The sequence below is a fragment of the Ranitomeya variabilis genome, chromosome 7 (genome assembly GCF_051348905.1).
Source record: "Ranitomeya variabilis isolate aRanVar5 chromosome 7, aRanVar5.hap1, whole genome shotgun sequence".
Lineage (NCBI taxonomy): Eukaryota > Metazoa > Chordata > Amphibia > Anura > Dendrobatidae > Ranitomeya > Ranitomeya variabilis.
In genome coordinates this window covers 9,483,118-9,500,666 of record NC_135238.1, presented here as the reverse complement: position 1 = coordinate 9,500,666, position 17,549 = coordinate 9,483,118, and the positions used below count along the sequence as shown (strand labels likewise).

General features: G+C 49.0%; 1 protein-coding gene across 1 annotated transcript in view; it reads left to right on the top strand.

The window, feature by feature from the left end:
* The window catches only part of STX1B (syntaxin 1B), an 80,214-nt gene extending 63,034 nt beyond the window's left edge, over positions 1–17,180 (top strand). The window contains exons 2-10 of the mRNA XM_077273881.1: positions 8,865–8,939; positions 9,352–9,451; positions 10,084–10,158; positions 10,232–10,305; positions 13,209–13,317; positions 13,400–13,473; positions 13,692–13,829; positions 13,916–14,026; positions 16,552–17,180. Of these exons, the coding sequence (XP_077129996.1) occupies positions 8,865–8,939; positions 9,352–9,451; positions 10,084–10,158; positions 10,232–10,305; positions 13,209–13,317; positions 13,400–13,473; positions 13,692–13,829; positions 13,916–14,026; positions 16,552–16,632 (837 nt within the window). The 3' untranslated portion in view covers positions 16,633–17,180. The remainder of the gene's footprint in view (positions 1–8,864; positions 8,940–9,351; positions 9,452–10,083; positions 10,159–10,231; positions 10,306–13,208; positions 13,318–13,399; positions 13,474–13,691; positions 13,830–13,915; positions 14,027–16,551) is intronic.
* The last annotated feature ends 369 nt before the right edge of the window (positions 17,181–17,549 follow it).

Sequence of the window (17,549 nt, the reverse complement as noted above, 5' to 3'; positions counted from 1 at the left end):
CTATAATAACAGTGACACCTCTAGGTGGTGGGCGGTATTACACTATAATAACAGTGACACCTCCAGGTGGTGGGCGGTATTACACTATAATAACAGTGACACCTCCAGGTGGTGGGCGGTATTACACTATAATAACAGTGACACCTCCAGGTGGTGGGCGGTATTACACTATAATAACAGTGACACCTCCAGGTGGTGGGCGGTATTACACTATAATAACAGTGACACCTCCAGGTGGTGGGCGGTATTACACTATAATAACAGTGACACCTGCAGGTGGTGGGCGGTATTACACTATAATAACAGTGACACCTCCAGGTGGTGGGCGGTATTACACTATAATAACAGTGACACCTCCAGGTGGTGGGAGGTATTACACTATAATAACAGTGACACCTCCAGGTGGTGGGCGGTATTACACTATAATAACAGTGACACCTCCAGGTGGTGGGAGGTATTACACTATAATAACAGTGACACCTCCAGGTGGTGGGAGGTATTACACTATAATAACAGTGACACCTCCAGGTGGTGGGAGGTATTACACTATAATAACAGTGACACCTCCAGGTGGTGGGCGGTATTACACTATAATAACAGTGACACCTCCAGGTGGTGGGCGGTATTACACTATAATAACAGTGACACCTCCAGGTGGTGGGAGGTATTACACTATAATAACAGTGACACCTCCAGGTGGTGGGAGGTATTACACTATAATAACAGTGACACCTGCAGGTGGTGGGCGGTATTACACTATAATAACAGTGACACCTCCAGGTGGTGGGAGGTATTACACTATAACAGTGACACCTCCAGGTGGTGGGCGGTATTACACTATAATAACAGTGACACCTCCAGGTGGTGGGAGGTATTACACTATAATAACAGTGACACCTGCAGGTGGTGGGCGGTATTACACTATAATAACAGTGACACCTGCAGGTGGTGGGCGGTATTATACTATAATAACAGTGACACCTCCAGGTTATGGGAGGTATTACACTATAATAACAGTGACACCTCCAGGTGGTGGGCGGTATTATACTATAATAACAGTGACACCTCCAGGTGGTGGGAGGTATTACACTATAATAACAGTGACACCTGCAGGTGGTGGGAGGTATTACACTATAATAACAGTGACACCTCCAGGTGGTGGGCGGTATTACACTATAATAACAGTGACACCTCCAGGTGGTGGGCGGTATTACACTATAATAACAGTGACACCTCCAGGTGGTGGGAGGTATTACACTATAATAACAGTGACACCTCCAGGTGGTGGGAGGTATTACACTATAATAACAGTGACACCTCCAGGTGGTGGGAGGTATTACACTATAATAACAGTGACACCTCCAGGTGGTGGGCGGTATTACACTATAATAACAGTGACACCTCCAGGTGGTGGGCGGTATTACACTATAATAACAGTGACACCTCCAGGTGGTGGGCGGTATTACACTATAATAACAGTGACACCTCCAGGTGGTGGGCGGTATTACACTATAATAACAGTGACACCTCCAGGTGGTGGGAGGTATTACACTATAATAACAGTGACACCTCCAGGTGGTGGGAGGTATTACACTATAATAACAGTGACACCTCCAGGTGGTGGGAGGTATTACACTATAATAACAGTGACACCTCCAGGTGGTGGGCGGTATTACACTATAATAACAGTGACACCTCCAGGTGGTGGGAGGTATTACACTATAATAACAGTGACACCTCCAGGTGGTGGGCGGTATTACACTATAATAACAGTGACACCTCCAGGTGGTGGGCGGTATTACACTATAATAACAGTGACACCTGCAGGTGGTGGGCGGTATTACACTATAATAACAGTGACACCTCCAGGTGGTGGGCGGTATTACACTATAATAACAGTGACACCTCCAGGTGGTGGGAGGTATTACACTATAATAACAGTGACACCTCCAGGTGGTGGGCGGTATTACACTATAATAACAGTGACACCTCCAGGTGGTGGGAGGTATTACACTATAATAACAGTGACACCTCCAGGTGGTGGGAGGTATTACACTATAATAACAGTGACACCTCCAGGTGGTGGGAGGTATTACACTATAATAACAGTGACACCTCCAGGTGGTGGGCGGTATTACACTATAATAACAGTGACACCTCCAGGTGGTGGGCGGTATTACACTATAATAACAGTGACACCTCCAGGTGGTGGGAGTTATTACACTATAATAACAGTGACACCTCCAGGTGGTGGGCGGTATTACACTATAATAACAGTGACACCTCCAGGTGGTGGGCGGTATTACACTATAATAACAGTGACACCTCCAGGTGGTGGGCGGTATTACACTATAATAACAGTGACACCTCCAGGTGGTGGGCGGTATTACACTATAATAACAGTGACACCTCCAGGTGGTGGGAGGTATTACACTATAATAACAGTGACACCTCCAGGTGGTGGGCGGTATTACACTATAATAACAGTGACACCTCCAGGTGGTGGGCGGTATTACACTATAATAACAGTGACACCTCCAGGTGGTGGGAGTTATTACACTATAATAACAGTGACACCTCCAGGTGGTGGGCGGTATTACACTATAATAACAGTGACACCTCCAGGTGGTGGGAGGTATTACACTATAATAACAGTGACACCTCCAGGTGGTGGGAGGTATTACACTATAATAACAGTGACACCTCCAGGTGATGGGCGGTATTACACTATAATAACAGTGACACCTCCAGGTGGTGGGCGGTATTACGCTATAATAACAGTGACACCTCCAGGTGGTGGGCGGTATTACACTATAATAACAGTGACACCTCCAGGTGGTGGGCGGTATTACACTATAATAACAGTGACACCTGCAGGTGGTGGGCGGTATTACACTATAATAACAGTGACACCTCCAGGTGGTGGGCGGTATTACACTATAATAACAGTGACACCTCCAGGTGGTGGGAGGTATTACACTATAATAACAGTGACACCTGCAGGTGATGGGAGGTATTACACTATAATAACAGTGACACCTCCAGGTGGTGGGCGGTATTACACTATAACAACAGTGACACCTCCACGTGGTGGGAGGTATTACACTATAATAACAGTGACACCTGCAGGTGATGGGAGGTATTACACTATAATAACAGTGACACCTCCAGGTGGTGGGAGGTATTACACTATAATAACAGTGACACCTCCAGGTGGTGGGAGGTATTACACTATAATAACAGTGACACCTCCAGGTGGTGGGAGGTATTACACTATAATAACAGTGACACCTCCAGGTGGTGGGCGGTATTACACTATAATAACAGTGACACCTGCAGGTGGTGGGCGGTATTACACTATAATAACAGTGACACCTCCAGGTGGTGGGAGGTATTACACTATAATAACAGTGACACCTCCAGGTGGTGGGAGGTATTACACTATAATAACAGTGACACCTGCAGGTGGTGGGCGGTATTACACTATAATAACAGTGACACCTCCAGGTGGTGGGAGGTATCTATATATATAATTGTCTAAGGGTTTTTCCGTCTGTCTGTCTGTCTTTCTGTCTGTCTGTCTGTCTGTCTGTCTGTCCTGGAAATCCCGCGTCTCTGATTGGTCGAGGCCGCCAGGCCTCGACCAATCAGCGACGGGCACAGCATGGCGACGATGATGTCATAATGGAAATCCCGCGTCTCTGATTGGTTGAGGCCGCCAGGCCTCGACCAATCAGCGACGGGCACAGTATCGACGTAGATGTCATAATGGTTGCCATGGCGATGATGATGTCATAAAGGTTGCCTCGACCAATCAGCGACGGGCACAGTCTGACGCGAATTCTGGAATCATCATTGTCCATATACTACGGGGACATGCATATTCTAGAATACCCGATGCGTTAGAATCGGGCCACAATCTAGTTACACTATAATAACAGTGACACCTCCAGGTGGTGGGCGGTATTACACTATAACAGTGACACCTCCAGGTGGTGGGAGGTATTACACTATAATAACAGTGACACCTCCAGGTGGTGGGCGGTATTACACTATAATAACAGTGACACCTCCAGGTGGTGGGCGGTATTACACTATAATAACAGTGACACCTCCAGGTGGTGGGAGGTATTACACTATAATAACAGTGACACCTCCAGGTGATGGGAGGTATTACACTATAATAACAGTGACACCTCCAGGTGGTGGGCGGTATTACACTATAATAACAGTGACACCTCCAGGTGGTGGGCGGTATTACACTATAATAACAGTGACACCTCCAGGTGGTGGGCGGTATTACACTATAATAACAGTGACACCTCCAGGTGGTGGGCGGTATTACACTATAATAACAGTGACACCTCCAGGTGGTGGGAGGTATTACACTATAATAACAGTGACACCTCCAGGTGGTGGGAGGTATTACACTATAATAACAGTGACACCTGCAGGTGGTGGGCGGTATTACACTATAATAACAGTGACACCTGCAGGTGGTGGGCGGTATTACACTATAATAACAGTGACACCTCCAGGTGGTGGGAGGTATTACACTATAATAACAATGACACCTCCAGGTGGTGGGCGGTATTACACTATAATAACAGTGACACCTCCAGGTGGTGGGCGGTATTACACTATAATAACAGTGACACCTCCAGGTGGTGGGCGGTATTACACTATAATAACAGTGACACCTCCAGGTGGTGGGAGGTATTACACTATAATAACAGTGACACCTCCAGGTGGTGGGAGGTATTACACTATAATAACAGTGACACCTCCAGGTGGTGGGCGGTATTACACTATAATAACAGTGACACCTCCAGGTGGTGGGAGGTATTACACTATAATAACAGTGACACCTCCAGGTGGTGGGCGGTATTACACTATAACAGTGACACCTCCAGGTGGTGGGAGGTATTACACTATAATAACAGTGACACCTCCAGGTGGTGGGCGGTATTACACTATAATAACAGTGACACCTCCAGGTGGTGGGCGGTATTACACTATAATAACAGTGACACCTCCAGGTGGTGGGAGGTATTACACTATAATAACAGTGACACCTCCAGGTGATGGGAGGTATTACACTATAATAACAGTGACACCTCCAGGTGGTGGGCGGTATTACACTATAATAACAGTGACACCTCCAGGTGGTGGGCGGTATTACACTATAATAACAGTGACACCTCCAGGTGGTGGGCGGTATTACACTATAATAACAGTGACACCTCCAGGTGGTGGGCGGTATTACACTATAATAACAGTGACACCTCCAGGTGGTGGGAGGTATTACACTATAATAACAGTGACACCTCCAGGTGGTGGGAGGTATTACACTATAATAACAGTGACACCTCCAGGTGGTGGGCGGTATTACACTATAATAACAGTGACACCTCCAGGTGGTGGGCGGTATTACACTATAATAACAGTGACACCTCCAGGTGGTGGGCGGTATTACACTATAATAACAGTGACACCTCCAGGTGGTGGGAGGTATTACACTATAATAACAGTGACACCTCCAGGTGGTGGGAGGTATTGCACTATAATAACAGTGACACCTCCAGGTGGTGGGAGGTATTACACTATAATAACAGTGACACCTCCAGGTGGTGGGCGGTATTACACTATAATAACAGTGACACCTCCAGGTGGCGGGCGGTATTACACTATAATAACAGTGACACCTCCAGGTGGTGGGAGGTATTACACTATAATAACAGTGACACCTCCAGGTGGCGGGCGGTATTACACTATAATAACAGTGACACCTCCAGGTGGCGGGCGGTATTACACTATAACAGTGACACCTCCAGGTGGTGGGCGGTATTACACTATAACAGTGACACCTCCAGGTGGTGGGCGGTATTACACTATAATAACAGTGACACCTCCAGGTGGTGGGCGGTATTACACTATAATAACAGTGACGCCTTCAGGTGGTGGGCGGTATTACACTATAATAACAGTGACACCTCCAGGTGGTGGGCGGTATTACACTATAATAACAGTGACACCTCCAGGTGGTGGGCGGTATTACACTATAATAACAGTGACACCTCCAGGTGGTGGGCGGTATTACACTATAATAACAGTGACACCTCCAGGTGGTGGGAGGTATTACACTATAATAACAGTGACACCTCCAGGTGATGGGAGGTATTACACTATAACAACAGTGACACCTCCAGGTGGTGGGAGGTATTACACTATAATAACAGTGACACCTCCAGGTGGTGGGCGGTATTACACTATAACAACAGTGACACCTCCAGGTGGTGGGAGGTATTACACTATAATAACAGTGACACCTCCAGGTGGTGGGAGGTATTACACTATAATAACAGTGACACCTCCAGGTGGTGGGCGGTATTACACTATAACAACAGTGACACCTCCAGGTGATGGGCGGTATTACACTATAATAACAGTGACACCTCCAGGTGGTGGGAGGTATTACACTATAATAAAGGGACACCTCCAGGTGGTGGGAGGTATTACACTATAATAACAGTGACACCTCCAGGTGGTGGGAGGTATTACACTATAATAACAGTGACACCTCCAGGTGGTGGGCGGTATTACACTATAATAACAGTGACACCTCCAGGTGGTGGGCGGTATTACACTATAATAACAGTGACACCTCCAGGTGGTGGGAGGTATTACACTATAATAACAGTGACACCTCCAGGTGGTGGGCGGTATTACACTATAATAGCAGTGACACCTCCAGGTGGTGGGCGGTATTACACTATAATAACAGTGACACCTCCAGGTGGTGGGAGGTATTACACTATAATAACAGTGACACCTCCAGGTGGTGGGCGGTATTACACTATAATAACAGTGACACCTCCAGGTGGTGGGAGGTATTACACTATAATAACAGTGACACCTCCAGGTGGTGGGAGGTATTACACTATAATAACAGTGACACCTCCAGGTGGTGGGAGGTATTACACTATAATAACAGTGACACCTCCAGGTGGTGGGAGGTATTACAATATAATAACAGTGACACCTCCAGGTGGTGGGAGGTATTACACTATAATAACAGTGACACCTCCAGGTGGTGGGAGGTATTACACTATAATAACAGTGACACCTCCAGTTATTTCTGGTGTTCCTCCCGTAATCACGTTTCGCTGTCTGTCCTCAGATGCCGCCTGTGTGACCTTGTCAGTCTGACTGTGGTCTCCGTCCTGTTACTAAATATACCTCTCGGCCCCCACTGATTAACCCTTTAACCTAGAGAAATGGCTAAAGATAAAGTATTGTTCATGTGGATGTTAGCAAGCTGGGTGGTAACTAGCAGCTCAGCGTGCCCCCCTCTGTGTGCTCCCCCTATAATCACCGCTGTACTCCATGTACAGCGGCCATGTCTGTTATTACGATCTCTGGGCAGACGACGCACATTATTATCTGCACCCGATTGTAAAACCTTCTACCGCCACAAAGAGGAGGAGTTAGCCAATCAGATCACAGCTGTCAGTCCCCTCCCGGCGGTGCTGTCAGTCCCCTCCCGGCGGTGCTGTCAGTCGCCTCCCTGCAGCGCTGTCAGTCCCCTTCCTGTGGTGCTGTCAGTCCCCTCCTTGCAGTGCTGTCAGTCCCCTACATGCAGTGCTGTCAGTCCCCTCCCTGCAGGGCTGTCAGTCCTCTCCCTGCAGTGCTGTCAGTCCCCTCCCTGCAGCGCTGTCAGTCCCCTTCCTGCGGTGCTGTCAGTCCCCTCCCTGCAGGGCTGTCAGTCCCCTCCCTGCGGTGCTGTCAGTCCCCTTCCTGCGGTGCTGTCAGTCCCCTCCCTGCGGTGCTGTCAGTCCCCTACATGCAGTGCTGTCAGTCCCCTCCCTGCAGGGCTGTCAGTCCCCTCCCTGCGGTGCTGTCAGTCCCCTCCCTGCAGCGTTGTCAGTCCCCTCCCTGCAGGGCTGTCAGTCCCCTCCCTGCAGTGCTGTCAGTCCCCTCCCTGTGGTGCTGTCAGTCCCCTCCCTGCAGGGCTGTCAGTCCCCTCCCTGCGGTGCTGTCAGTCCCCTCCCTGCAGCGTTGTCAGTCCCCTCCCTGCAGGGCTGTCAGTCCCCTCCCTGCGGTGTTGTCAGTCCCCTCCCTGTGGTGCTGTCAGTCCCCTCCCTGCAGCGCTGTCAGTCCCCTTCCTGCGGTGCTGTCAGTCCCCTCCCTGCAGTGCTGTCAGTCCCCTCCCTGCAGTGCTGTCAGTCCCCTTCCTGCGGTGCTGTCAGTCCCCTCCCTGCAGCGCTGTCAGTCCCCTCCCTGCAGTGCTGTCAGTCCCCTACATGCAGTGCTGTCAGTCCCCTCCCTGCAGTGCTGTCAGTCCCCTCCCTGCAGCGTTGTCAGTCCCCTCCCTGCAGGGCTGTCAGTCCCCTCCCTGCAGTGCTGTCAGTCCCCTACATGCAGTGCTGTCAGTCCCCTTCCTGCGGTGCTGTCAGTCCCCTTCCTGCGGTGCTGTCAGTCCCCTCCCTGCAGCGTTGTCAGTCCCCTCCCTGCAGGGCTGTCAGTACCCTCCCTGCGGTGCTGTCAGTCCCCTCCCTGTGGTGCTGTCAGTCCCCTCCCTGCGGTGCTGTCAGTCCCCTCCCTGCAGCGTTGTCAGTCCCCTCCCTGCAGGGCTGTCAGTACCCTTCCTGCGGCGCTGTCAGTCCCCTCCCTGCGGTGCTGTCAGTCCCCTCCCTGCGGTGCTGTCAGTCCCCTCCCTGCGGTGCTGTCAGTCCCCTCCCTGCAGGGCTGTCAGTCCCCTCCCTGCGGTGCTGTCAGTCCCCTCCCTGCGGTGCTGTCAGTCCCCTCCCTGCAGTGCTGTGACCGTGAATACTCCCGTCTGATTCTCTCTGTCTCCCTCACAGGCTAAAGATAGCGATGACGATGAGGAGATCGTACATGTGGATCGGGACCACTTTATGGATGAATTCTTCGAGCAGGTGGGTCGCTACATTTAGTAGCCATGATGCTTTTTCTCTACGTGATACAGTGGCTGCGGATTTCCCGCCACGAGGTTCATGTGTCGGTGTTGTGCGGTTCTTTATCACCGTTTCGTACCATTATTATCCCGGACACTCCGCACATGATGTTGTATCCGGCAGTGACAGCTACACGCGACCCCCGGTGGTTTCCCTATAATTATCAGATAATCAGTGCGCGGAGTAATCAGACGTTCGCGCTCCGCGTCCTGGGGAAGTCGCCTGTCGCCACCGGCCACATAACAAATTAAAGTAATTACTGTTCAAGACGAGAAAATAAAGACATTTAATCCCCTGAATCCTTCCCCGCCGTTACGGCACGGTCGTGGCCTCCGACACCCGCTCGCTGATATGTGGCACCTTTGGTCCTCAGGTGGAGGAGATCCGAGGATGCATCGAGAAGCTCTCAGAAGACGTGGAACAAGTGAAGAAACAGCATAGCGCCATCTTGGCAGCCCCCAACCCCGATGAGAGTAAGTCGCCAGGAGGATTAAAGGGTTCTTCCCCAACTTCAGAAATACTTACTGTCGGATAGTCACTGTAAATGCAAACATTTTTGTGGTTTACTTCTTATTAAAATTTTCAGTCATTTTTGAGATATTAACTCTTTTGCTTACAGATCGTTGCCTTGGAGACCGACCACCACTACTAGCCAGCAGAACATGCCTCGTGCTTACAAGCTCTTTCTATTGAGCTTGTGCACACTGGATTGAAGCTAAGAACACAGGAGCACTCTGTTACTTCCTAACTGGGCCAGCTTCAGCGCGCTGCTTATAAGCTAGACAGCAGTGGTGGTCGGTCTCCATGGCAACAAACAGTAAACAAAAGCAAAGTGTTAATATCTTAAAAACGTCTGCAAATTTTAATAAGCAGTAAGTTGCAAAGGAGCTTGTTGCTAGATGGACTTTCTGACAATATCCATCTGTAAAGGGGGTAAAAACCCCTTTAAGGCGACATTCAGCATGTGCCCCCCACATTCTGATTCTGTTTAGCAGAGTCATGTGCCCCTGTATAGTGGGCATAGTCTGTGAAGTGGTTGACCTCTGTTCGATACACCTTGGATATATTATGGCGGAGAGGTTACTTTTCTTCTCTTTCTATCCAGAAACCAAGCAAGAACTGGAGGATCTTACAGCCGACATAAAAAAAACGGCCAACAAAGTGCGCTCTAAGTTGAAAGGTCAGTGTTCCGGTCCTACGGTGCGGGGGCTTTACTGGAGCGTCTCTCACCTTCTCTCACTCCTTCCTTACAGCCATTGAGCAGAGCATCGAGCAGGAGGAAGGACTGAACCGCTCCTCAGCCGACCTGCGCATCCGGAAAACACAGGTAGGGGGCGCCGCGGAGCAGGACTCTTCTTCAGTATCAGTCCCGCAATAAGATTGCGTAATGATATAGATATATATATATATATATACTCAACCCCTTTCTGCACTCTTACAGTGTCTTGCAAAAGTATTCACCCCCTTTGCTTTTTACCTATTTAGTTACATTACAACCTGTGTGTAAATATTTCTGTAATCGGATTTGTGTGTGATGTATGAGCACTATATAGTGTACGTTAGTGAAGTGAGAAAAATATAAGCATCAATTAAATTTATGGAATCAAATAACTAAAAGTTGGCATGTGCATATGTATTCATCCCTTTTGCTATGAAGCCCCTTAAAATTTCTGGTGCAAGCAATGACCTTCATAAGTCCCATGCTTAGTGACAGGAAGTCCCCTGTGTGCAATGTAAGGGTCACATGTCCGTCAGTATATACTTTACCTTCTCTGAAAGGCCACAGAGCCTGCAGGACAATTAACCAGCGGACCCACTAACCAAACAACACCACGAAGACCAAGGAGATCTCCAAACACCACCATGAAGACCAAGGAGATCTCTAAGCTCCACCATAAAGACCAAGGAGATCTCCAAACACCACCATGAAGACCGAGGAGATCTCTAAGCAACACCATGAAGACCAAGGAGATCTCCAAACACTACCGTGAAGACCAAGGAGATCTCCAAACAACACCATGAAAATCAAGGAGATCCCCAAACAAAACCACGAAGATCTAGGAGATCTCCAAACACCACCATGAAGACCAAGGAGATCTCCAAACACCACCGTGAAGACCAAGGAGATCTCCAAACACTACCGTGAAGACCCAGGAGATCTCCAAACAACACCATGGAGACCAAGGAGATCTCCAAACAACACCATGAAGATCAAGGAGATCTCCAAACACCACCATGAAGACCAAGGAGATCTCCAAACACCACCGTGAAGACCAAGGAGATCTCCAAACACTACCGTGAAGACCAAGGAGATCTCCAAACAATACCATGAAGACCAAGGAGATCTCCAAACAACACCATGAAGACCAAGGAGATCGTCAAACACCACCATGAAGACCAAGGAGATCTCCAAACACCATGAAGACCAAGGAGATCGCCAAATGCCACCATGAAGACCAAGGAGATCTCCAAACAACACCATGAAGACCAAGGAGATCTCCATGCAATACCATGAATACCAAGAAGATCTCCAAACAAGACCAAGGAGATCTCCAAACACAACACCATGAACACCATGAAGACCATGGAGATCTCCATACAATACCATGAAGACCAAGGAGATCTCCAAACAAGTCAGGGATGACGTTGTTGAGAGGTACAAATCAGGACTGGGTTATAAAAAAAAAAAAATATCCCAATCTCTGATGATCTCCGGAGCACCATCACAGTCCTTATCATCAAATGGAAAGAACATGGTACACAACAAACCTGCCAAGAGAGGGCCAAAACTCTCACCCCGGGCAAGGGGGCATTAATCAGAGAGGCAGCACAGAGATCAGAGGTAATCCTGAAGGAGCAGCAGAGTTCCCAAGCAGAGAGTTCGGTATCTGTCCATACAACAACAATAAGCCGTACACTCCATAGAGGTGGCCTTTATGGAAGAGTGGGCAGAAAAAGTCTTTACTTACATACAAAAATTGTAAGGTTCGTTTTGAGTATGAGAAAAGACATGTGGGAGACTCCACAAATGTACAGAGGAAGGTGCTGTGGTCAGAGGAGTCCAAAATGGAACTTTTTTGGCCAACAAGCCCATCCCCACAGTGAATCATGGTGGTGGCAGCATCATGCTGTGGGGAGGTTTTTCGGCAGCAGGGACAGGAAAATAGTCCAAGTAGAGGGGGAAGATGGTATGAAATACGGAAATGTTCTTGAGGAAATCCTGTTTCAGTGATGTGAGACCAGGACGGAGATTCACCTTCCAACAATACAATGACCCAAAGCATACTGCTAAAGCCACACTGAGTGTTGTAAGGGGAGACGTGTAAATGTTCTGGAGCGGCCGAGTCCCAGCCCAAACCTTCATCCACTGGAGAATCTGTGGTCAGACGTGAAGATCGCTGTTCACCAGAAGAAACATCTAACCTGAAGGACCTGGAGACGTTTTTCCTTCAGGAAAAAGCAAAAATCCCAGTGTTCAGATGTGGAAAGCTCATAGAGACTTATCCAAAGTGTCTGCAGCTGTAATTGCTGCAAAAGGAGGCTCTACACAGTACTGACTTTAGGGGGTGAATAGTTCTGCACACTGAGGTTTTCAGATATTTTGTCCTATTTGTTGTTTGCTTCACAAGGAAAATAAAACCAAATGTTCACAGCTGTCGGCACGTTCTTTACGTGAACTAATGGAAACCCTGAAGAAACAGTGAAATTCCAGGTTGTGAGGAAGCAAAATACAAAAAATGCCAAGGGATGGGGGGGTGAATAATTTTGTAAGCCACTGTAGTATTACATCATGGTAGAAAGGAGACAACTCTGATCGCGGCCGTTTAATCCCCTCAGATGTTGCAGTCAGTGTTGTCGGCGACATCTAAGTGGCTAGATAAAGTAGAGTTACGTTTTTAGAAAAAATAGATCAAAATGAAAGATATAATGTTCTGTATAAAATAGAATATGTAAAAGATGTGAGATGGGAATTGCCACACGGTAAAATCAGCACCTTACAGTATAGAAAAAAGGGTCAGAATTGCTGTTTTTTTTTGTTTTGTGTAACAAAGAAGGAAATAAAAAGTGATAAAAAAGTGATATATTTCCACAAAAGTGCTTCTTGCATCTGCACAAGGTCCATGGAGCGCACGTATAGGATCGGGATAGGACGGACCCTTGTTATTGTGCTGTAGTCGTCGGACCACCCGTGCCTTTCACATCTCCCTTTCGCTCTTTCCCGTTTCTCAGCATTCCACTCTGTCCCGTAAATTTGTGGAGGTGATGACAGAATACAACGCAACGCAGTCTAAATACCGAGACCGCTGCAAGGACCGTATCCAGAGACAGCTGGAGATCAGTGCGTACACATGAAGGGGCGGCCATGGGGGGGACTCGATGTGCTGGAAATGTCCTGACCCTCTTGTAATTCTTCCTGGCAGCTGGGAGAACCACGACCAACGAGGAGCTGGAAGACATGCTGGAGAGTGGGAAGCTGGCCATATTCACAGATGATGTGTGTACTGGGGATCGTATCGGGGAGGGGTGTCCATGCCATATCATCATCACCCGCCATGGAAATGTATGGGTGGAGCACGCAGCCTGACAGTCCGTAACCTCAGGAATGAGTGGGGCAGGCGCGACCCTCAGAAACCACCTAGACGTAGCCTCGTCCAAAATAGGAGCATAAGGTAACGCAAAGTCCTGACAGGCGGCCTCGTTCTTCTCCCGCAGATCAAGATGGACTCTCAGATGACCAAACAAGCTCTAAACGAGATCGAGACGCGACACAACGAGATCATCAAGCTGGAGACCAGCATCCGGGAGCTCCACGACATGTTCGTAGACATGGCTATGCTGGTGGAGAGTCAGGTGAGCCGGGCCGGGCCCATAGTCGCCCCCCAGGCCGAGGCCGATCGTACCGGTGGGGGATAATGACTGGCGGTGTCTCTTCCCAGGGGGAGATGATAGATCGCATTGAGTATAACGTGGAGCACTCGGTGGACTATGTGGAGCGAGCAGTGTCTGACACCAAGAAAGCTGTGAAATACCAGAGCAAAGCACGAAGGGTGAGTAGTGACCGGAGCGCTGGTAGAGGAGCGCGGACCCCGTGTAAACAGCTGGACGGACTGACGTGTGGAGTGTACAGAGCGACTGTAGCTGCAGGGCGGACGGACGTCGTATTATTACTGCTCTGCAATGTCTGTCTCTGTCCTTTATAACACTGCTGACAATTTCTTCTCTCTCTCTTCTCTCCCTCCATCATCTCCGCTGTCTCTCCATATCATCTCTATCTCCCGTCTTTTCTTGCTCTGCCTCATACCCTCGATGTCTCATTTCATCTGTCTCCTGTGTCTTTGCACTGTCTAAAATCATCTTACGTCTCATCTTGCTGTCTTACGTCTCTCTATCTCATATCTCCTGTCTCGCATCCCTCTGTTCTGTCTCTTCTCTTCGGGTATTCTTTTCACCATCGTCCCTGCCTTCACCCTAATTCTAACCCTACGTGTAACTTGACTGTCTCATCTCCTTGGACTTGCTCATCGCTCTCTTTTGCTTCCTTTTCCTTTGATCTCTTCCTTCATCAATGTATTTCGTTCTCCGCCATTTCCTTGTTTCCCGGCTCTCCTCCACTTCCTGTCCACCCATATTCCTCATTCTCCTCCTTTTCTAATGCCCCTCTCCCTCCACTTCCTGTCCGCCCACGTTGTTCTCCTTTCATCTTTCGTTCTGTCTGCTCTCTTCCACTTCTTGTCCACCTATATTCCTTTTTTCTCTGCCTTTTCTTCCACCATGCTCTTCATCCTTCACCTCCTGTCTGCCCATATTCCTCCTTTTTTGCCTTTTCTTACAACCCTCTTTCTTCCACTTCCTGTCCTCTCTCGTTTTCCACATTTGTCTCCACCCTGCTCTCCTCCATTTCTTGTCCACCCATATTACTCTTTCTCCGCCTTTCCTTTCGGATCTCTCTCCCCACTTCGTGTCCACCAACATTCTTTGTTCTTCAACCTCTCTCCTAAACTTCTCGTCTGCCCACTTTTCGCTGTCCACACTTGTTGTTTTTTGCCCTCCCTCCACGATATTCTGTCCTTTCACATTCCTCGTTTTCCACCTTTTTCTCCATCCTGCTCTCCACCACTTTCTGGCTTACCATATTCCATGTTCTCCGCCTTTTCTTTCGTCTTTTCGTCTCTTCCACTTCCTGCTCCCCACATTCCTTGTTCTCCATCCTCTCTTTTCTTTTCCACTTCCTGTGCTCCCACATTCCTTGTTCTCCACTCTCTCTCCTCCACTTCCTGTCCTCCCACATTCCTTGTTCTCCAACCTCTGTTTTCCATTTCCTGTCCACCCACATTACTTGTTCTCCACCCTTTCTCTTCCACTTCCTGTCCACCCACATTCCTTGTTCTCCACCTTTTCTCCTCCACTTCGTGTCCACCCACATTCCTTGTTCTCCAACCTATGTTTTCCACTTCCTGTCCACCCACATTCCTTGTTCTCCACCTTTTCTCCTCCACTTCCTGTCCACCCACATTCCTTGTTCTCCACCTTTTCTCCTCCACTTCGTGTCCACCCACATTCCTTGTTCTCCAACCTATGTTTTCCACTTCCTGTCCACCCACATTCCTTGTTCTCCACCTTTTCTCCTCCACTTCCTGTCCACCCACATTCCTTGTTCTCCACCTTTTCTCCGCTTCCCGTCCGTACACATTCCTTGTTCTTCGCCCTTTCTCCTCCAATTCCTGTCTGCCCACATTCCTTGTTCTCCACCTTTTCTCCTCCACTAACTGTGCACCCACATTCCTTGGTCTCCACCCTCTCCCCTCCGCTTCCTGTACTCCCACATTCCTTGTTCTTCACTGTCTCCTCCACTTTTTGTCCGCCCACATCTCTCTTGCACTTCCTGTCTGCCCACATTCCCTGTTCTCCACCCTTTCTCCTCCACTTCCTGTCCACCCACATTCCATGTTCTCCACCCTTTCTCCACTTCCTGTCCGCCCACATTCCTTGTTCTCCACCCTTTCTCCTCCACTTCCTGTCCGCTCACATTCCTTGTTCTCCACTCTTTTTCCTCCACTTTCTGTCCTCCCACATTCCCTGTTCTCCACCCTTTCTCCTCCACTTCCTGTCCGCCCACATTCCTTGATCTCCACTCTTTTTCCTCCACTTCCTGTCCGCCCACATTGCCTGTTCTCCACCCTTTCTCTTCCACTTCCCGTCCACCCACATCCCTTGTTCTCCACCCTTTCTCCTCCACTTCCTGTCCGCCCACATTCCCTGTTCTCCACTCTTTTTCCTCCACTTCCTGTCCGCCCACATTGCCTGTTCTCCACCCTTTCTCTTCCACTTCCCGTCCGCCCACATCCCTTGTTCTCCACCCTTTCTCCTCCACTTCCTGTCCGCCCACATTCCTTGTTCTCCACTCTTTTTCCTCCACTTCCTGTCCGCCCACATTGCCTGTTCTCCACCCTTTCTCTTCCACTTCCTGTCCGCCCACATCCCTTGTTCTCCACCCTTTCTCCTCCACTTCCTGTCCGCCCACATTCCTGTCTCTCCGCCCTTTCCTCTGCTTCTGATGCCGTTGGGTATGTAGAAGAAGATCATGATCATAATCTGTTGTGTGGTGCTGGGTGTCGTTCTCGCCTCCTCCATCGGGGGGACATTGGGATTCTGAAAATAAAAACAAATGCACAAAGCAAACGGAAAGATAACGAAAAATAGCGAAACACAAAAAAAGAAACAAAACAAAAAAAAAGAGATACAATATAACGTACATGACAAGTATTGGAATTTACGCACAGATCAGGCAGCTGTGAGTGCGGACGCCCATTTTCGCCTCTGTGGGTTTCACTCGGGAGTTAGGTTACCATCAGCTAATTCCGTGTTACGCGGCGTGGGGCGCATATTATGGGGTCACTCCACCCCCCAACCCTTTAGCAGTGTTAACTGATGTCAACCTAAAGCCAAATCTTCACCTGTCACCCACAGGAGCTGGGGGCGAAAAAAGGGCCAAAAATTCCCAAATCTTTTTCTTTCTTCCTCGGTGTCTGTTTCCCGTTTTTTTTTTTTTTTTTGTTCTCACTTTTATTCTTTGTTATCCCGTTTGTCAAAACAAAACTGTACTCGTATTTGACGTTGCTGGACGTGTTCCGCGGGGACCCCTGGACGTGTGGGGTGGACAGTGGGTCCGACCCGGCGCTTTAAATTGTCCTTTTCTCTTGACTGGTGGCTGAGTGTGTTCGTCTGTGTCGTGTGCGATCAGATCTCTTCCGGTGATGTGAGTGCTGGGGTTGGGTGGGGGGCACGTGAGCTGCGAATTGTGCGTCTCGGAAAATGGCCGTCCTCGAGTCGGCGCTGGATACTACGTGGATAGCATGCTGAACGCCGCGTGGCTGAGTGAGCTTGTGTGTTCTGCAGCGGTAGCAATAGGCAGGGGAAGCATTGCCGCATCTTCTCATCCGCTGCTCGCCCTTCACCTCATCCTTTATCCCGGCCCTTGTAATTCTCCGATCCTCCGCCATTGCCTTATTACCTGCGCAGCCACAAGTCGTTACCCTTCCCAGCAGCCGCCCGCGCCATATGTTACGACGG